We start from the raw sequence: 22,254 nt of genomic DNA, 5'->3' as shown, positions 1-22,254 counted from the left end.
GAGGCACTTATGTATTTCTGCAGCGATCGAACAGCGGTAAGCGTTGCGCGCTCAAAGACGTTTCGCGTTAAAATGAAATGAATTTGCGAAATAATCACATTCAAAACTGGGAATAAAGTCGGAATGAAGCTGTCAGCTGTCGCAGCAGCAATTCACACATGTCAATATACTAATATGTACATATGTATGTATGTACTGTGTGTACGCATACTCATATTCATACACTTGCGCATGTATTTATGTTTGCGCGTATGTTTTTGTGGTATTGTGGGTGTTTGATTGGTATATGGGTTAAACGGGATGTCAGCTGAGAAGGCGTTAACGCCTCCTGTGGCGCAAACAATTGTTTTCAATTGAGTCGAAAGGCATAGCGGGCCTATGATGTTGTTGCCTTTTTTCCTTTCTGCTGCTGCTGCTGCTCTAACTGTGGCCGCCGTCCTTTCCACAATTGCCACAATTTGCAACAATATATGTCAATAATAAAAAACACTGCGATGGTGTTTGACGGAAGAGATAAGCACGCAAAGCTGCGCATTTGTTGATACCATCTGTGTACATACCCTGCAGGAAAAGCTACTAGTTGTGAACTAAATTGCGTTTCAGCCCAACTAGTCCACGTTGTATCCTTTTTCAATCTTAGCGACTTGTACATTTAAAATGGCGGTATCATAGGCGATGTCAATTGTCCGCTCCTGTATCACCACCCTGCCAGTAGAAGTAATATTAGCATCTTAACAGTTAACGGTTTACACTGGGGTGAAAATTTCTCAACTGGGCCTCGAATTTCAGTCAAGCTCGAATTTTTGCGTGAAAATTTGTGGGTAGAGAGGTTTATAGATGTGAAAGGGATTCTGAGAATTTCTTTGAAAAATTTTAATTTTTCTAGTTTTTATAAGCAAACAAATTTTTAAGCAATCGTTTTTTTCAAAAACTCATTTTCTCTTAAAGTATTTGAGGAAAGTTGATGAAACTTTTTTTGTAAGTATACTGACATTAAAGCTTAAAAAAAAATTTGTTTTTTATTTAGAATAATTTTTTTATTTAAACATTATAAATATTCAAGTTGCCTTAAAAATGGGTGTTTTCCATTTCGTTTATATTTTCGAAAACTGTATTTAATTAGGAAAATATTTCTAAGAAAAAAAATTGTTAAATTTTTGCCGTTTATTTGCAACTTTAATATTTATAATGTTTAAATTAAAAAAAAACAATCTATATTATAAAAATATATTTTCTTAAAGCTCTAATGTCACTACGCTTACAAAAAAAAATTTCATCAACTTTCGTCAAATACTTTAAGAGCAAATGAGTTTTGAAAAAAAGATTGTTTAAAAATTGGTTTGCTTATAAAAAATTTAAAAATTTAAATTTTTCAAAAAAAATCTCAGAATCCCTTTCACATCTATAAACCTCTTCTCTAGCCACAAATTTTCACGCAAAAATTCGAACTTAACTGAAACCCGAGGTCCAGTTGAGAAATTTTCACCCACTGCCAATTCACTCCACCTAAAAGGCATAAGTATGCCATTTTGCTCGCGGCGCTGCAACATTGGCAATGGCCGACAGTCAAAGCTCCTGTGCGCCATTCGAGAGATCTGGCTTCGATTCTCAGACAATGTAATTTTTAAATTGTATTAATTTTAAAAAAAAAAAATATTGTTTTAGATAATTCTTTTTTTGTGTTTTTGTGTATTTAATTAGGATTTTTTCCAAATGAAATTAACAGCCGTATTCTAACAAAATCACAAACTATAGCTCATCACTGCTGTGATTTCTTCTGCGTCTCAAATCACAACAGTGATGAGCTAAGTTTTGTGACTCTGTTAGAATAGAGGGGTTAATGTACAATTTTTCATTTATATTTTAACTAGAAATTACCCGGCGTGTTTCGCTGCGCCTAAAAAGTATTTTTTGGTTCTTAGTCCCTCCCAAAACTCGTATGGCCTCATTCATAAAAATTTGAATATGTAGATTTAAAGAGCTTTTTGTCGTGAAATGATTAAAAAAAAAAATTATTTATGAAGCATTCTTAATTCTTTTATGAATTTAAGTGTTAGTGAATATATTTTTGAAGATATTTAGAATGAAGGTAAAGTATCCTGGTTATCCTGGAAACTTAATTTATAATTTTATAACTCGTCATATAGCGCACTTTCTTCAAGGGTGTATCAATTCAATATTTGTCGCAAAAATTATTCACATGCCGTATATTTATCTTCCCTAAAAAAACTATCCTACTTCAAAAATATTACAGTATTAGCTAATGGCTTTAGATTTCGTGAGAGGGAGTAACAAAACAAAAAATTTTGAATGCCTTACGAAGGGTATTTGCTAGTTTAAGATATTTAAAAATCAAAGATTTCTTAAATACTTTCGATTGGTACCTAGATTGTAAAATTGAGCTTATCTTGTCCATTTTACTGAATTAAATTTTTCAAATAAGTGACATTGAAAATTAAAAAAAAATTCAACAGGGTGGCAACCCTCCTCAAAAATATTTTCGGCAGTAAACTTTCCTGAACCTTTTTATATTGATACCCATATTGCAATATTTAATTTATCTTATCAGTTAAATTAAATTCAAATTTTCAGAGATGTGGCAACCGTCCACAAAAATATTTCCAGCTGTAAGCCTTCATAAAACTTTTTTTTTGACAACTATATTGACATCGACCTGTTACAATTTTATTATATCTATTAATAGATCTCCACCAAGTTCCAGAGGTATGCAGTGTCGAAATTCTGTTTGTATGTTGGGTGCCATGCCCCCTTCTCCAATAACACCCATTTTTCTCCTTGAGTGTGGGATGGACTTTATATATCTCCATACCAAGTTCTAGTCTTTTACCATAAATACATACTTCCAGAGATATGCAGTGTGAAAAATTCCGTTTTTATGGGAGGTGCCACAGCCCTTATCTAATCGAGATTCAGTTGAGCTAAATGACAACAGTGTACAAAATTTCATGATGATCGGTTAGGCTGTGAACTCTTTGAGCGACGAAAATTTCAAGAGCCTTTTACGTAAAAAAAAAATTGAAAATATTAAAAAATTAAAAAAATAAAAAAATATATAAATAAATAAAAACTAAAATAAAAACTAATATATCAAAAAAAAAAAATAAAAAGTAAAATAATTTAAATCTTGGCTACCCATAGAATAGAGGAAAATATTTGCGGTTTGAAAAATGTACTACCTTCGCGCAACACCTCAAACAAATGTGTTTCAAATTCTAAACCAGTGCAGCCGAAAGAGTTAAAGCGTGAAAGCGTAACAAACAAACAAACGCACTTTCGAATTTATAATGTTGGTAAGGATTGAATAATTGACTTACCTTACTTTAATCACCTCTCAGCGGACTCGAACCTGAGATCTCAGAACCAGAATCACTGCTCTTCACTCAACGCCACAGCCGACATTTGTGAGAAAAGCAATTAACTGTATAATCCGGCCGATTCCCAATTTTTGGTCGATGCCAATGCCGATTCCTCAAAAAAACTATTTAAATATGAATTTATTTAAGAACAAATGCTTTCAATAAACGTTTATAATAAGAAAAGAGAAACGTAAACAAATAACATTAAAAAACAAGTAACACTGTAGACCATAGCTGGGCACACCAACACAGTCTCATTTTGTCATGGTATTAGTGCGTCGCGCTCAGTTATGGTTGCCGCATTTTTTATAAATGTACTAAAAGTGGTATTTTTCGTGCATGGGTATTTTGGCCTATTTTGCTTATACCTATAGTGTAATAATGAACCTTGGNTAGGAGTATGTAGTTGTGGCCATGTACGATATGGCGTAGGAGCAACATTGTTTCCTGCTCCTATTTCTTACAGAAAATTTATTGCACATTTTCATTTGACCATTTATGCATCAATTTTCTTCTAAGTAGCTTGATTTTTTAACAAAATGGAAAAAAATTACAAAAGATGTGTTATTTTTTTGTTAAAATTTGAATTTTTGTTTTATAAAAAATTAAGTATCTTAAGAAAATTACTTGATCTGGAAAAACGGTATACGGATCCATAATCTACGACCCAATATTAAGTTTACGTATTTCGGCGCTTTTTTGTATTATTTTTAAGCTTGAGACTTTCCCTACAGTGTATTCATTCAAGAATCTATTCACTTACATACATACATATGTATATGTAAATGTACACAAATTAATACGTATTGAAAAATAGTTTATCGCTTACACATAGCATTGCAATACTTTGCTCCATAGTCTTATTCTTATTCAATGTAAAATGAATAGTTCATTCGAAATTACATTACATTAGTTGTACTGATACATAGTAGTAAAAATATGTAGTACACGCTCGGTAATGTGAACTGATCAAAACCAAGCGCATTCACATTTTTGAATTTTTTGCCTTTTGCGAATGTCAAAATTAAGGCAAAAAATATCCCCATTTTATTCCAAGCATGGATTTGCAAATGGATATTTACATTTTTTAATCCAAAATTAATGAATTTATTCAAGAAAGAACAGAATACAGAATTACAGTTATTAAACAATTTTAAGTGTTCATTTTAAACCAAAATTCATTCAACAAAATGCATCGTTCATTCACAAGAAGGAAATGTGTTATGTAGGTACGCAAAAGAAATTTTTTCGATCATACTTTGTATGGAAGAAAATGCCTGACACTGTCAACAAAAAAAAATTCAAAAATTTAGGGGTGTTTAGTAGCCACTTGCAGCTTGCACTTTATTCTACTTAAATTGAATGGGCTACAAAACAGCATACCCGAAATTTTTCTAGCACATAGGTGATAGCACACCCCTTTGTGGACACGTTTTCGTTGGCAATTTGGAAATCGTCGAAATGGTAGGCTGTCGCTTTAGCACATACTAGTTAATAAAGTGGTATTTTTACTGGTTGGTTTGACATTTAACTACGGAGAACTGGTATAATTACAGGCGATGATGAACTGGTATGACTTCCCCATTGAATACCAGTTTTCGAACAAGAATTTCTACTAACTACTTTACCTTTACCTCCAAGACCTGTTATAATTATAGTTCATAACGAACTGTTATGTTTTCTATACTTAAATAATACTTTATGAACTGGAATTTGTACATATCTAAATAATAGTTCAGCTTTTCACTGCAGGGTATATACAAGTAATATATGTATGTATACCTATTTGTTTTCGCCACTTTTACATTTGACCTTTGGCTTTTGCGACTCAGCCGATTCAAACGCAGGACAATAGACGCCTAATGAGTCCAATTTGTTGTACCGTTAGTCACCTGTTCGCTACTGTCACAATCAATGCTCAAGGATAGAATGTAATTTTCATTGTCATTGGCACCTACCTTTACCATGAATACACCTGTAACGGTTCTTGTACAATTTCCTCTGCTAACAGTAAGTTTACCTCTTTATTTATTTATTATATTTTTACACATATGTATGCAAATAAATACTCATGTTTATACGAGTATGTGCATAAATGCATATGTATGTACTTACATACATATGTAATTTGGGAACTCGTGAGTGCCCAATCAGCATTTACTATCAAAATGCACTAGAAATGCGAGTCTTCTTGGCGTCCAACAAATCGCGACAGACTGCTGACACCTCGTGTCGTACACAAAGCAAAATGTTTCATCTCTAGAAAATGAATAAAGGGACCCCAAGTACCTTGGTAAATGATTGCATAAAATTGTGAATTTTTTAACTTATAGCGCTAATTATGTTTCATTCTTACCTCATCCATTATGTTCATTTGCTTTTGATGTCTTCATAGCAAAAGCCACCTCCTGGCAACCTGTCAGGGTTGAATTTTGCTGAAATTTATGCATTCATCCACCAAAATCGTTTGAAAAAGGGATAAACTTTCGTTAAATAGATTTCCATATAATTTGACAGTTAATTTATCAATAAGATAAATTTATCATTTTATCAAGTTTTTAACTTTTGATGAAGACCCCTAGTGATTATTTTTTTTTTTAATTTCACCTCAAAAAACCATTTTGATAGAGAAACACTGGGACTACCTTCGGCGGCACAGATTTTTATTTTTTAAGCTTTATTAAAAAAAAAACAGGGACCAATTAGAAAAAACTTATTTTTGGACTTTTAATATATATGAAATAAAATAATCGGTCAACCCGGTCTAAAATATTATTTAATTACCATAGAACAAAGCTTGCGCCAGGTATATGAATTTCTTTTGTATCAAATTAAAAAAATATATATATATATATATATTATAAAAATAGTTGTTAACCTTCGAATTACTGTCTGAAAGCTATTTCAGTCCTCTTTCATTTGATATAAAATTTATTTAATTTGGATATGCGGTTCGTAATGAAAGGACTTTTTTCGGCCTTAAAAAAATATTTGACCAAGTTCAACCGTTAGTACCGTACTAAAAAAATTAAATTCCGGACTTTTTAGTTCTTATTGGATTTTTTACCAAAAATTACGAAAAATAAAAAGAATCCAGGATTCTTCCCCAGGATCAGGGGAACATTGATAACGTTCTTCCATGACAATGTTTTGTCTTTTGACTTTTGCAAAATCGAAAAAATGTAACTGTTATTTTCGGTCCCTGGGAGAAAGGCAAATCATTATAGTTATTTTTTAAGTTTTATTTATTTATTGCAAAATAATCTTTACCTTTTGAATTTTATTTTTTGCTTATAAAATATATCTTAATTTTAGCTTTTTTTGTCAAGCAAATTGCTAAATATAACAATGAATATACATGCATAAATATGTATAAAGATAAATATAGAGATAATGGTGGTAATGAAAATGGTAATGGCAATGGTAATTGCAGTTGTAATTGCAATGGTAATGGTAATAATAATGGTAATGGTATTAGTAATCGTAATTGTAGTTTTAAACGTAGTCATCGTTTTCGTGTTTACCTTAGTATTCAACTTCGTATTCGTGTTGTTATTCGTTTTCTCATACGTTTTCCTCGTCTTATTTGTACTCGTGCTTGTTTTCGTTCGTGTTCATATTTATCCTCGTCTTCAGCTTCTTATTAGTTTTTTTTTTTTTTTGAATTTGTTGTAATCCCTTCCGTACTCGTATTCGTCTAGATCTTTTTTGTGGTCGTGGTCTTCGTATTCCTCTTCGTATTCGTTTTCCTATCATATTTCTTACGTCTTCATCGCCATATTCGTATACGTCTTTATGCTCGTATTTGTTTTCGTCTTCACCTTCGTCCCCGTGTTCTTCTTCATATCTGTTCGTTTTCGTATTTCTGGTCGCCTTCAGTAAACAAATTTTTTTTTTAGCTAAACCGTGAGTGATAATACGGATTAAGAATTGCCTATATCTATATTCTGGAGTAGTCATGAAATAGTTTTTAATCCAGCTCAGCTTTTAGACTTCAAAAAGAATTGCAAAAGGCATGTCATAAATAACAATGCTTGCATTACTTTTCAAGTAGAGCCACGTAGAGAACGAGTCTAAAACTTAGATAGATATGTATATGAAAAGAGTTATACACAGCACCATTTAAATCTATCGTGCCCTCCACTCATCACAACACATCTTTGATTCCCATAATCTCCAGAAAGTCTGATAGAGCTTTTAGAGTTAGAGAGTGTATGTGCTCTTCCTTTGACCTTACTAAGCCTGCACTGCCTATGCGTCACCTCAAGGAGCAAAACCGACAAAGATCATTCGATCAGATGCTCAAGTTATGTAGATGCCCTCTAGCCGGCAGATTGTACCCACTCAAGTAGGCTTTTGGCTTTCCAAAGCCCGGTTTAACTAAGCCAGTGTAGATCTCTCCTATTTATTGTTCCTTTTATAAGCTCTTCTCTAATCGTGTTCGAGTTCAAAACATCTGTGAGGCTTTTCCCTGCATCGATCACGTTATCACCCGAAATCATTCGTTTCAAAATTGGCTCGTTTTCGTTTCATTTCAGCTGCATGGCTGCTATCTCTGTTGATTCACATGGACCCGCATAGGGTTTGGCTACCGATTCACTACCTAAAAGGTAGAGACTTACAAATAAATAATCTTCTAAATATTACCTGGGTTTCTACTCATGAGTATTTGCTCATCCCTCACCCTCAACTTTGTGCTCATATTAAATTTCGCATCGCTGTTTTTGCACAAAACAAATTCTAAAATACACATTTCTACAAAAAATATATCTACAAACCTAGATTCAGTATCAGTTTGTTTTCGCGTTGGTGTACAACGCTGTTTTTTTTTTTAAGTATGTATATAAACAACATACATAATTACATACCTATGTACATACATATGTACATCAGTGGTATAAGCAGCTACATATGTATGTACATGCTAGATGATTAAGTGAGCGCGCCAGCAAGCAAGATGTTCACTTGCTGATAAGCGCATTCAATCCAGGCACACTATCCCAAATGTATGTAAATACGGACATGGATGTACCTATATAACAATATGTGTGCGTATGTATGTATACTTAAGAGTTGAAATATTTATTTGTTTAATACTCGTATAAGAACTCAACTTTGTTATTTCGTGCGAATATTACTCTGCGTTGTTGACATTCTCACCCAATTACTCTTTTGGTAGCATTCCACTGCCGGCCCAACTATTGTCTATGGTTGATTGACATTGAAATTTCGCAGACAATATCTAATGTCCAGTGTCCAATATAACAACAATTTACAAACTAACATATATACATACATACATACAAATATACACTTGTACATACATATGTTTCACATGTCATGTCCAATGTCGTTAAGCGCCACCGTTATTCTGGTAGGGCAAGTCACATAAATTATGGCGCTGGCATGTGCATGTTCATCGGCCGATCGAAAAGGATAAGCCAGTCATTAAACATTGAAATTAAAGAGCTTAAAAATGCTATTATTAAATGTTGAAGCGAGATTTAAATTCTGATTTTATTTTGCTATAAACATTTTTTTTTGCATCAAAGTAAAAAACTTGAATAAATTGTACCATACCTACCGCGATTGGCACTGCTGACAGGTCAATGTTGTCAGGGCGTATGAGTGACTTTAATTTTTTGTAGTTACTGATATGACTAGATAATGGACCAAAAATGATAGAATACAAGATTGCGCATTCACGACTGCGATAACATTTCTCAAGCAAAAGTAAACAAGGCCGAATAGGACGATAGAAGAAACGGTCAGATTAGTCAATTATCGTAATAATAATAATAGATTGGCGCTTACACATATGTTAGTGTTCGGCCGAGCTTCTCCTCCTTCGGCCGCTGTGGTGTAGTGGGAAGCAGGGCGCGCTTTCACTCATCAGCACCTGGGTTCAAGCCCTGGTCAAAGCAACATCGAAAAAAAATAGAAAAAGGTTTTTTTCTTATCAGCGGTCGTCCCTCGACAGGAAATGGCAAACCTCCTGCCATGAAAAAAAAAAATTGTCAATTATCTTAATATTGGTTTTTTTCCATAGGAAACGTGGTTAAATTGTTTTAAATTAATTAATAAAGAAATAATTAAAAAACGGCGAGATTTGTGAAAGTATTAGTGAATTTCAGTGCATTTAAAGTTTACTTTTACTTAAGAATTGTCAAAACCAATGGGAATGAATAAATATGAAAAATTGTTGAATTTACCGAACTGCCACGCTCACACCGGGAGGCGGTCATGGTAATTGGTATCCGATTTCAGTGAAATAAGATTTGTAGCTTAGATTAACCTAGGAAGACATAAATCTGAAAGTTGAGAAATATCGGTCAAACTGCCACGCCCACCAGTCATCCGAAATCTGGATTCGAATGTGGCATGGATTAGTAGCCATCCTCCAAAATAGCAAAAATTTGATGCAAGATCAATTTTTACATAAAAACCTTATCGTCTTTTTTATCGATATTTTCGAACTTATCGATATAATAATTGATATTTTTATCGATATATTTAATCGAATTTGTTATCGATTTTATTGTCGATATTTTTATCGGTTTTGTTATTGATATTTTTATCGATTTTGCTATCGATATTTTCGGAACTTATCGATTTTTTATTGATTTGGCTAGTCTGCGTTCAAACACGGAAACTCGAGTCTCTTATTATCGGCGATTTCTCTTTTGGTGTTGCCCTTTGCATTCACACACAGAAACTCTTTTGTACGCAATTGTTGTTGTCAGCTGTGAACCGCCATCTTGGATTACTCAGACGAACGAGAGCACAAAGCGTGTTTCCAGAGTACGGGCGACTCGGTACCCGTCCCCTTTCCTCGTCGCTCTCTCCCCAACAAGCTTCGAGTTTCTACAACAAATGTTTTCGTGTCTGAACGTCGACCTATCAATATTTTTATCGAATTTGTTATCGAATTTTTTTATCGATTTTGTAGTCGAAATTTTTATCGGTTTCGTTATCGATACACATGATGTGGCATCATATGATAGAACATCACATGATATGACCTCATTCATCACATAACATCTTATTACGTTATTGCGCCTCACATCATCATGTAGGTGAATATGTAGATGAAGAAAATGATAAAAGCAAAGATATAAACAAAGATGAAGACCAAAGCAAATTTAAATACTTTGCTTTTTTAAGAACTATAGTGTAAAGATAAAAATAAAGATAAAAGAGAACAGAACATAAATGTAATGTAGAACGATAAGGGTAAAGGTGAATTTTAGTTAAAACATTTTAGCCGTTTTTAGCTGCTTTTTTTGGCCAACATAGACGGTCGGCCCAAAAAGTTCTGGCAACACTGTCTGCATCAAAAATAAAATTTTGAAACAAATTTCGCTTACGTCTTGTTTGTGGTAAGGGCTCGATATATATTCCAATTTATCGAATCGCTTCGACTGTCGTTCGCCGACAATCATCAGTATGGCAACACTGTTTCATTGAAAACAAATAAACAGCCAGTGTTGCCAACTTTTGATTTTCAAAAAGCACCAAAAACTTGTAAAAAGGCGTTTTACCATACTAAAAGCACATTTTTTTTTAATCAAATGATGTTTTTTTCATAACAGTTTGTATTTAACATAAGCAAAAAATTAACAATATTTACAAGAATATATACATAAATCAATACACAAAACGTTTTCGCTCATAACGATTGAAAAGCCTCTACACATGCTATGATGACTCATGCTTACGACGTAATACCGAAGTACTATTAAAACTACTATATCTCGAGAAAGAAAAATCGAATCGCAACACACGAAAATAATGCCCTAAGTAGAAACGAGCAAAAGATTTTATGTTTACATTATATAACCTCAAATATCGCAAAAACCCGTGTTTTTGGCAATCTGGGGGTAGGATACCTAGTACTAGAGCAATTGTGCGGCCAGATTTGTATTCAGCACCAAGAAACGATGTGTTTTACTCAGGTGGTAAAAAAATCAAAATTTTTACAAACAATTAGAAAAGAAAAAAGAAATACTTAACTTACCTGCGTACTAGCATTTTCAACGCGACTAGAATTCAACAAGATGGGTTTGCAACTTCAGCTTTTTATCAATTATGGTCGTATTTTAGTGCACTTAAATTTGTATATTCTTGTAAATTCCGCATCTTCATGAGACACCGCAGCTTATAATATCTCAAAGTATTTCAGGTACCTCGGAGTAATATTAGTTCAAAAAAAGCACTAAAAAGGCACTAGGCACTAAGTAATTTTCAAAAAGCACTAAATCTAGTGCTTAAAGCACGAAGATGGCAACTATGTAAACAGCTGATTGTCGCATTGTAGTCACGCAGCGCTATTTAGCTATTTTGTTTTCTGAAAATTAAATAAAAGCACAGTCTAACTACACATAATTTAGCAACTATGCTGGGGAAAAAAAATTCTAAAACAAAAACTGTATCTGATAAAATTTCAGAATTGGTGGCGCGCAATGCCAACGGAGAGGAAGACAGCAGCGACGAAATAGGCGAAGAACCACGTGTGGAGGAGGAATTTGATGAGTACGACCTGCCCGATGCACGCACCTCAGATATCCGGAAACGAAATGTAAAGTTGTTATCAGAGCAAAGTGTGCGTTACCGGGGGAAAATATCATCACGTAATGAATTGGAGGAAGAACAGGATAGTGATTCGTTTGAAGGTGAAGAGCAGGAAGATGATGATGATTCCACAGAAGACGATGATGAAGGTGTGTTAAACGCATTCACGAAAAAATTAAGTGGGGCTGCTGATAAAGCGGTTAACAGAAATGAGGATGGTAGTGACGACGATTTGGAGCACAGCTCAACACAGTCAAATAGTGACAGTGAAGATAAGGGTTTAAGTGATGATGAGGATGATGAAGATGAAGATGAGGGAGATCAAGAAGGCGAGGATGGTGATGATGATGGCATCGAAAGTGAGGATGAGGCTAGTGAAGAGGAGAATGCGGATGGAACCCGTATAATCGCTGAAACAAACCGTCAAGCCGAGGTGCAAAAAGGGCAATGTGTGCAAAATCAACTACAAATTTGGGAACGTTTGCTTGAAATTCGTATTAACACACAAAAAGTGCTTAGTAAATGCAATCAGCTCCCGGCACCTAATGAACTTAAAACATTGCAGGATCAGAATGAAAAACTGGCAAATGTATCAAGTGAATCTGTGACCAGAGTCAGTAAGTTGCTTAGCACTTTATTGCAATTACAAAAGGCATGCCGTAAACAATTCTCGGAGCAACGCAATGCATTAAAAACAACTTTAAAGCGTTCAGTACCCATACAAAATGTAGATAATGATATCCCTATACCGCTAAAGCGTTTCGCTGATTACACCCACGCACATTTCGAAGAATTCAAACCCTACCGCAATGCAGTGTTGCTTAAATGGGATGATCGTACCAAATTGCTGACGCCGGGTGCTGGTGCCAAGAAGAAATCGCTAACAGAAGATTATGATATTATAAAGAAAATTGAAAATACTTTGCAGAGTCGCTCTATGCTTATAGAAAAATCGCGAACATTACAGAATGGCGCAAATGCTAAAACGCAAAATGATGGTGAGGAAAATGATGTTGTGGAAAATACGCAAAATATCAGAAGGAATACGGAGTCATATGACGATAGCGACTTCTACCATCAGCAACTGCGTGAGCTTATCGAGTACAAAACGAATGCATCAGTGAGCGCGAGCGAGGTCACGCAACAGTACATGGAGCTGCAAAAACTGCGACAAAAAATGAAGAAAAAGGTTGATACGCGGGCGAGTAAGGGGCGAAAGCTGCGGTAAGTGTTTAAAAAACAAATGGAAGTTTAGATAATATTTATTATTTACATAATTCTTTCCAGTTATACGGTGCATAAGAAACTAATAAATTTTATGGCACCCGATGATACATCAACGTGGACAGAGGAATCGAAAGATGAATTGTATAGATCATTATTTGCAGCTTAAGTGTATTTACTATAATGAAGAAAGTTTTTAGATTAAATAAAATCGACTGTGTCCGTAAGAAGTTTTAGGTTTCATTTATATTTTCATTTATTGTTTAGTTCTTTTCCGTTATTTATTTAATAAACGTTCTTGATACGTCAAGTATGTACACATGCGCACAACTTAATTTTATACTTTATACATACATATCTGTGGCATTTCGATAAGCTGAAAATCGACATGTAAGAAAGTTTAAGTTCAGGCGGAGCCGAACATTAAATACCCGGCGCAAGTATTAAATATATGTTTTCCACCTTTCGGAAAGCTACCGCTACATGATAAGCCGGGGTGTATAAATTTTAAGTAAATTAGCGTCCTTAAATTTCGAAGTATTGAAATTTCAAGCATTTCTGAAATTTACCGATATATGAAAAGCGGCCGTAATTTTAGTCCGATTTCAATAATTTTCAACGTTTTGCTTTTATGTGGCAAGCACAATAAAAATACCGTGTTTGGTATAAATTGGTAGAACGGTTACCGATATACATATATGTGATCATAAGTGAGCGGTGCCACGCCCATTTTCCAAAATTTTACCATAAACGTATTTCATTCATTTGTTATGCTATACCAATCCCAACAACTGTGCCAAGTTTGGATGAAATCGGTGCAGCGGTTGCCAAGATATACACATGTAACCATAAGTGGGCGTGGCTACGCCCATTTTCCAAAAATTTATATTCTTATTTTTCGTCTAAAAATTGTTGCAAATATCAATTTTGAGTGAATAATCTTCAGCAGTTACTAAAATATCGCAGTTTTCGTAATTCCGAAAATTACCGTTATATGGGATGTGGGCGTGGTTACAGTCCGATTTTGACCATTTTCAATACCAACCTACCTTGGATTAACGGAAACCTACACACCAAATTTCGTTGATATCTCAATTATTGCTCGAGTTATCGTGTACACGGATGGACAGACGGACGGACAGACAGACATGGCTTAATCGATTTCTCTATTCATTCTGAGCATTTATGTATACATTTGTCTATATCTATCTCGATTCGTTTTGGCTGTTACAAACAACCGTTATGTGAACAAAATTAATATACCCGTGTGCACAAGTGCGCTCGGGTATAAAAATTGCATATATTTGCAAAGTCGCAAATGCCTCCTCATTGTCACCTGAACCTCGCCGCTAATGAAAGTAAGAGAGGGAAGTTGTGCAGCCTTACCCACCGAAGAATGCAATCAATATATCGTTAGTATAGTATGGAAAATTTAGTTGTGGCTCTTTTGCATTACAGCGACGATATGAGATACTCCCTTTCCATACTATACGAACGATATGTAAATTGCCGGCTAAAATAGCTCGCGTCATCGCCGGGATATAACTGTCCAAACCAAAGCTGACATCAATCCTTATCAGCACCAGCTTAGGAATAAACTAAGAAAGAAACCAAAAGTTTACTGTTGTTGTTGTTGTAGTAGCGCATACAAATTCCCCAAAGGGTTTTTGGGGAGTGTTGCTGGAGTGACAGTCCTTGGCCAGATATAAATCTGGGTCGTTCCGGTTACGTAGACCCGTAAATTACGTAAATTTTACTCACTTCTTCTGCTGTTGCTTCGGATTCATTTCCCCTCTTTTCCGAACTCCCACAACATTTCTGGTATTTTTTTCTTTCATAAATAAAAGGCACACTAGTATTTAGTAGGTATCATTGTATGTATGTATTGTATATTCTTTTATTAAATTTAATATAGTTATTTTATATTTAGATGGTATGTATGATTTGCGCATGTGTGTTTGTTATTTATATATTGATGTATAATTTTTTCATTTTATTCTGCACGTGTATCTATGTAATTTTTATGTATGTATTGTATGGATGTATGTTTGTATATAGTCGATTAATCCATTAATTAATTATAAGGTTATTGCTACAAGAGATTCATCGCAATTCGTGGTTGTGTGGTCAGTGGTGAATGCACTTCCTTTATGTTTCTGTTTCTGCTTTTGTTTTTGCTTAATTAATTTTATTATTCGAAGTTAGAAGTCTATCGTTTCGTGTAACCGTTGGAAACACAGCCATGACGCTTATGCAATGCATGGCTGGAACGGTCGCACACTGGTATCGTCAATTGGTTAAAATATAGCTACATATGTAATGCATGTAAGTAATTCATGGTTTAGTTTTTGCTTTCTTTTTTATAAATTTTTCTCCCACACTATATACTTTTCAAACATTTCTAGTATGTAATTATACAAAAAGTACGGCAACTATATTTTTTTCCAATTAAATTTTAGCTGCGTTGTGAGCATCAACTTTCATCTCATTTTCAGTGCATTTCGCACAAATTTTCATGGCCGAAGTCATTGAATTATCATAGGTATACAAGTAAATTACGAATAAATTAAAACTTAACAAATACAGTTACAATAGTTACACTCATATACAATACAAATAGTTTAAATTTAATAATTTTATTTTATTTTGTTTCATTTTACATTTTTTTTACTAACCTTTGCGTTTACTACAATGCTTGTTTGTGATTTTTCGGTTTGTTTTTTTTTTTTGGAAAATTTCTTACTAGTTGCATATGCATAATGAATATTTTTTCAACTAATACAGTTATGTTATATGATGTAAACGTAAAAATTTTTAAGAGTATTCGTAGTATTCGATATACATACGTATAGATAATTCGTTAATTTTACCCACGTCAACTATGCGTTTAAGCTGTTAAATTGCAGTTTTTAACAAAACACAAAATTCAAAATTGTGTATAGTAAACAAGCTGCATTTTGCTACTTATTGCAAGTCCAAATGAGTTGTATTGAAAATTCATGAATTTGTAAACACTTATTTGCATAGCTGCCTTTCTTTTGCAATACTCTTCCATTTAACTACTAATTACTTAAATGTGACTCAAAATAAATGAATTGTTATATCTGCGTTAACGCTTTTTTTTCAAATGTAATGAGTATATTAAAATATTTACTGGGCTTATATTTGACGCCGTATTAAATTTTTAAGGAAAATATTAGCCAAATTGAAGCGTTTAGTTAACGGTCTCAACCAGCAGGCAGCCTATATATACACATTTAAATCGTTGCTTAAAAGTATATACTTAAAATTTTACTACATTTGCGCGTTTGGTTATGTTCTCGCACACCATTCGTTAGACATAAACATAGAAAATATGTACTTAAGAAATATTGCACAACGAAAATAAACATGTAAAGTATACATATAAAAATGCAAATATGTAATGTATGTACGTACGTGTGTGTATATATAATGATGATGTATGTTTGTTGTATGGATATAAATTCTTAAATACTGGGCACAGGTTTATCGGTCGTTGATTTACGTCATTTCAGCATCTGTCTCGCCACAATTCAATACGATTGGAAAAATTCTTTTCTTGTTAAGATTAAGCTACAAATTTTGGTTTGTGTTTTCACAAAATGTCGCCAATTGTTGTTAATTGTTAATCGAGTTTTTTAGTAGTAGCGGTAAACCAGTTTTAGTTTTTGATTTCGAAACAAGTATGGTTGCAGTCTTGCCAGTGGCGGTGGCGTTAGCGGTCACTTTATTAGGCGATACCACAGCTGATGCGGCGGCAGAAACGGATGCTGCGCCAGCACCAACAGCGCCAATATTTGCTGTCACTGTATTTGTAGTTATAGTCAATGGTGCTGTACAACCGGTTGCAACCAAGTGTTGCAAGTTAGTAGCTGCTGCTGCTGCCGTGGCTTGCGTTGTACTTCTGCTTGTTGCAGCTTGCGTCTGTTGTCGTTGATGTAGCTCTTGTAGTAGTACTGAGTGTTTATTCATTGCACGTAATACTTGTGGTCGTATGATTTTATCACTACCACCTGGTTGATGCAACTGCTGCTGGTGCAGCTGCTGTTGTTGGTGATTTATTTTACTGCTATTGTAAAATTGTTGTGCGTCATCACATTGTTCGTTGAAAGATTGCAATTGTGAGTGAATTGATGTAACATTGGAGAGAGTGCTTTCTGTGTCACCACCGACGCCGATGCCGCCACCGCCACCTGCACTGCTACCTCCTGTACTTGAGGCACCAACGTATTTTCTGATGGTGATCGTTTGCTGATGTTGTAACTGTTGCTCTACACCTGAAACCTTAAAAAGAAATCAAAAAATATTTATCAAGTGACATGATTGGCGTACATGCTTAGGAGATAGTTTTAAACACTAGAAAGAAAAACTCGATGCACGACAAATTCTGGAGTTACAATCAAATTTCCGACCAACTCTTACCTTTTTATAGTAGCCAAAATCTTTATCTCAAGTGCTTTTTGCTGGATGAATAATATTTTCCATGTCTTTTTGTACACTAAACAATTCCGTTATGTGCTTGGAAAATAGTGCATTCAACTCGCTTAGCTTCGTCATTTGCTAAAATATAATTTGTTGGTTTTATAAATTTACTCATTATAACATTGGCTATTACTTACATTGTGGTCAAGGCTTTTATCGCGTAAGCTCATATTTGCGGCTTTTAATTCAATTTCTTGGCTCATTAATTCATTCTCCAAAGATTCGATGCGTCCTTTCAATAAACCGATTTCACGCCGTAAATCTTCTGCTATTTCTCCGCCACCTGAAGCGCCAGCGATTACACTTCCACCACCACCAACTCGAACAACATCCAATTCACGTTTTAATCGTATATTTTCTTCCTTGTAAGTATGCAGTTGACGCTTCCACTCGTCTACATTGGCGGTGGATTCCTATAATTAATGAAATGCATGTAAATAAACTAATAGACGTCGATTTCAAGAGCTACAAAGTACCTGCAATGCACTGGTCAGGCGTATATTGTTGTTTTTCAACGTTGCCAGTTCGATTTCCCACTTTTTAGCGTTGGCGCAGCTGGTGTGAAATTTTTAAAACAAAGAAAAAAAAATTATCGGTGAGATTTTTTTTTTTTTGGTTGCAATTATTGTTTTACCTTTGAGCTAGTGCCATTTTAAGTCGTTCATTCTCGTATTTAAGTTGCTGTTCCCCAGTAGCACCAGCACTTCCTCCTGTATGCACACCTACAATACTGCCACTGGAGGATACTGTCACCGCCGTGGGTGCAGGCGATGGTGAGGCACCTGCAGCAATCTCTTGTTTCGACTCCGCTGCAGGCAGCAGCTTATGCGATGGACTATCTGGATTTGCATTTTGCGTATTCGTATTGGACATGTTGGGTGGTTCTACAGTATGCGGATCGATGGCGGTATTATCGTTCTGTTGCATACGCGACGAAATAGGTGATGTATTAGCTGACGTGGTTGGCGTAACGGCGGTGGAACCTGTAACAAGTGCAAAACGGAGTGGCTCAAATTGCCCGCAATCATCTACTAGATTTACGCAAACATACCATTTGCTGCCTTTATTGCATTTTTGGTTGCCTCTTTGACTTCCTGGAACTTTTCCACAAACTAAAAATATGTGTACGAACAGGTTTTTAAGCATGAAATAAACCGTTTAAGTTGTACATTTGTACCTTTGTCAGTTCAGCTTCGGATGCGAAACCCAGGCCGTAAACCGTATTGGCACGAACATCACTCCACTGTCCAAACTTCTGTGATGTCTGAGTAAACGTCATATTAGGCGTTATTGTTGAATTAATAACGGCCTTTGTGCCTTCCACACTGATAATGCGGTACAGGTTTCGGGACGAGTCGTAGAAGAAACTTACATTGACCGCTTTCATACTGGCTGTAATCCATGTACGCTTCGTCTTCGGATCAATGTGGAAGACATGAGCCTGGCAGGTGAAAATCGGTTGCTCGCTGGATGATGAAAACGTATTATGCTATCAACATTGTTTACTTTCAACACAAAAATACCTTCGCATATACTAAACTTATAGTTACTCACTTAAAAATTCTATTACTATATTATTAGCTAAGTAGCCACTAATCGCACATTAAAAATCTCGTGTGTGCATATATTAAAGTAACTTCATCAACTCTTCACATGTAGCCATGAAATCCAAAAGCAACTTTGCGGTTTAGGGACTTAATTTATGTCCTTGCCATTAATAGCGCTCCTGTAGTGTAGCTTACATATTAAAATAAAAATAGGAAATCCCAAAGCGACTCCCGCCCCTTCATAAACGTCTGCCGTATTTCGGGGCTCACAAACGTGAACTTACTGCAAATATCGGTTTTATTAGCCAAAGGCCTTATTTGCTGGAAATTAATTATGTGTACGTGTGGCGCGCATAAAATTATAGAATTTTCTCAATTTTTTCCATATTAATTTGAGGTCTGGCTTGGCCGAATTCGGCATTCTACGGGTGGGGACACTTACAAAAGCAGCAAATAGCACCCACTTACAAGTTGGTTTTAAACTATTCTACTTAAAGGCACTTTTAATTTCCATATAAATACCTATAAGTCGCATCAATAATTTTACAATATTTACCCCATTTTCTTTGTTTGGTCGTGAAAACTGCGGCTTTTTCAACTTTTTGCGAAAATTTTTTCGGTTTCGATTTTTCCAATTATTCTAGTGTTGGTGTCAAACAATTACTGCGCTACCAGATCGTCGATAGTATACAACTGTTATAATAGTCTTGTGTGTTCGTTTTTTATCGATAAATTTTCGCTACCCAATATGGGAAAATAGCCAAAACTATTTTTTTATTTTCCCTTAAAATAAAAATGTAAAAAGTCTGTTCAACTCGCCGCCATGAATATTGGGTAGTCGGTAGGTAGTAAAAAGATAATTTTACAAAACCAAAGGAAGATGTTCCGAATATCGTCGATTAGTATGAGACTGGTACCAAAGAACGTAAATCTATAAGAAGAGTTGTCTCTTCTTATAAATTTACGTTCTTTGCTGGTACAAATGAAGCATGATACCTCGCATCTTTCTAATTCGAAAGATCAAAGAACAACAACCGACTACAGGGCTCCTCAGGGAAGCTTCTTCAAAATAGGGGAAAAATCGTTCATTTCGCTAACAAAATGACTGCAGTTCAAAAACTCACTTCGGATCATAACTCTAAACGAACACAATTCTCCTTTCGGGAAGATTACGATAACCGTAACGACAAATTTTGACTGTGTCATTGGAAAACTGGGCTCATTCGCTCTTCAAATATACCCACTTTCAGGTTTCGGGGCCTTCTAGTTTTATAGATATTTAGTGTTGAATGTTATTTTTTTGATTTTTTTTTAATATTAATATTTTAAAATTGGTTCATGCTCTTCGCACTCAGAAAAACCCTGCAAAAATCGCGACTACTCCATGCATGCGTGTAAAGAGTACTCCCTAAGGACCAAAGAGTACTCCAAAATTAACCACAATTCATATAAAAAATATGGTCCAATTAACATTGCGATGTCCTAGGGCAGGACCATATACTCCATCCCTGCATTACATCAGGGTAGCACAAAACTACTCCAACATATTAACAATGGCATTGTTGTTATATTTTTTCGTTTGTACAGCTTTCACTTCTCAAATGCTTTTTCGAAATTAATAAAAACCAAGACAAAAATTAAAAATTACATGTTGCTTCTGACGGCATTCGAACCCGAACATGCTGGGAGCTAAAAACTAACAGTGAGCATCTCTACACGTTCAACTACAGCCAGATATGCAAATGTGCTTTCAAATGCTCAACTTCAATCATGTTTCGTTAAAACACGAGCAGTGATCGGATAACAAACAATAAGCTGGCGCAGAGACAGGAGTTGGTCCGCTACAGCATGACAGCGGAACACTTTTGTAAGTACTCCCATTTACCACAAATAGACTACATGGTCCAACGGCTTTTGCAGGGAAATACCAGTTTTATAGATAAATTTTCCGATAAGAATTAGAGATGTCAGCGATTTATTCGAAATAGGGAATTTAAATGATTTAAACTTCACAGGCGATTAGTTGAATGAAAAGTTGAACGGAATTAGGAAGCCGGCCAAGTTCATTTAAAGCGGTTAGTTGAAAGGCATTTAACACCAGGCGATTGTTGCTTTCAACTAAAATTTTGCCTGAAAAATCACCTCATGTAAATTCCCTATAATTCGCATAGTTATAGGATCTGAGTTACCAACAAATGAGGTAATTCGATCTCAAGATTTTTGTTTGGCAAATTACGTAACTCGAAGTGAAATTGGAGAGCGCATTAAGAATGAGAGAGCGATCTTCATCCGGATTCCAGCATCCGCTATCGCTTGTCCCAAAAGAATAGCTGGCGCGCCTAATAACATGCAACCACTAGTTACATGCCCCTCATATTGCCAGCTTACACATTGCATCTGTTACTTTTCCAAGCTGCCCCAAAGCGGCCCCACTAAATTTTCATTTAGAGAATTTTGGCGATGGAAATTTATGTCAGCGATTGTCACAATTCCGCTGCTGACATAATTGGTTCACGTTTTCACATTACTCGGTATGACATCTGATCGGCAATTTTTCCATGGTACTTTCGGTTTACCGAAATGATTCGGTGTTGCGCTGATCTGCACACTTGTGGCACTTGTAGGATACTTTTGGTATGTAATTTGTAGAAAAACGTTAAAAAAAAGCCGCAGCGCACGAAACTAAATTTTAAAATTCCATAAATCATTTAACAAAAATATCCCCTGGCGAAACCAAACGCGTTATAGCTTTTAATTCATTTAATTCATTTCTTACTTTCTTCTTCTTGTTTTTTGTACGTTGTAAAAATGTGTGCAGAAAATTTTCATATTTTACTGACCGGTCTTACTGCAGTGCGTTAAGCCGTAATGAATCCGCTCCGATTTCGTATATGCAACACTAATGTGAAAATCCCAATTGAAGTATGTTCATATGATCAATATACTTACGGAAAAAACCAAAAATGTCGATCCGATATCGTACCGAGTAATGTGAACGCGCTCTAACTAATCAGAATATTCGTAACAGTGGC

General features: G+C 35.1%; 3 protein-coding genes across 3 annotated transcripts; 1 reads left to right on the top strand and 2 right to left on the bottom strand.

The window, feature by feature from the left end:
* The first annotated feature begins 11,667 nt into the window (after window positions 1-11,667).
* Aatf (Apoptosis antagonizing transcription factor) lies at window positions 11,668-13,536 on the top strand. Its single transcript, XM_017618655.1, has 2 exons — window positions 11,668-13,172; window positions 13,236-13,536. Exons 1-2 carry the CDS (start codon window positions 11,773-11,775, stop codon window positions 13,339-13,341), a joined length of 1,506 nt encoding a protein of 501 aa, XP_017474144.1. The 5' UTR covers window positions 11,668-11,772; the 3' UTR covers window positions 13,342-13,536.
* Window positions 13,537-15,524: 1,988 nt separating this feature from the next.
* Window positions 15,525-17,527, bottom strand: LOC108364435 (uncharacterized). The gene is made up of 2 exons (XM_017618107.1): window positions 17,513-17,527; window positions 15,525-17,477 (listed from the first exon to the last, which is right to left on the bottom strand). Exons 1-2 carry the CDS (start codon window positions 17,525-17,527, stop codon window positions 16,812-16,814), a joined length of 681 nt encoding a protein of 226 aa, XP_017473596.1. The 3' UTR covers window positions 15,525-16,811.
* homer (protein) lies at window positions 17,266-19,924 on the bottom strand. Its single transcript, XM_017618474.1, has 8 exons — window positions 19,779-19,924; window positions 18,853-19,141; window positions 18,727-18,787; window positions 18,310-18,658; window positions 18,152-18,230; window positions 17,813-18,088; window positions 17,616-17,753; window positions 17,266-17,477 (listed from the first exon to the last, which is right to left on the bottom strand). Exons 1-7 carry the CDS (start codon window positions 19,781-19,783, stop codon window positions 17,643-17,645), a joined length of 1,170 nt encoding a protein of 389 aa, XP_017473963.1. The 5' UTR covers window positions 19,784-19,924; the 3' UTR covers window positions 17,266-17,477; window positions 17,616-17,642.
* Window positions 19,925-22,254: the final 2,330 nt, after the last annotated feature.

The sequence above is a fragment of the Rhagoletis zephyria genome, unplaced genomic scaffold, assembly GCF_001687245.7.
Source record: "Rhagoletis zephyria isolate East Lansing unplaced genomic scaffold, Rhagoletis_zephyria_1.1 Rzeph_scaffold_00033, whole genome shotgun sequence".
NCBI classification, from domain to species: Eukaryota; Metazoa; Arthropoda; class Insecta; order Diptera; family Tephritidae; genus Rhagoletis; species Rhagoletis zephyria.
The sequence above is the reverse complement of the archived record's forward strand: the minus strand, read 5'-3'. Positions and strand labels throughout refer to the sequence as shown.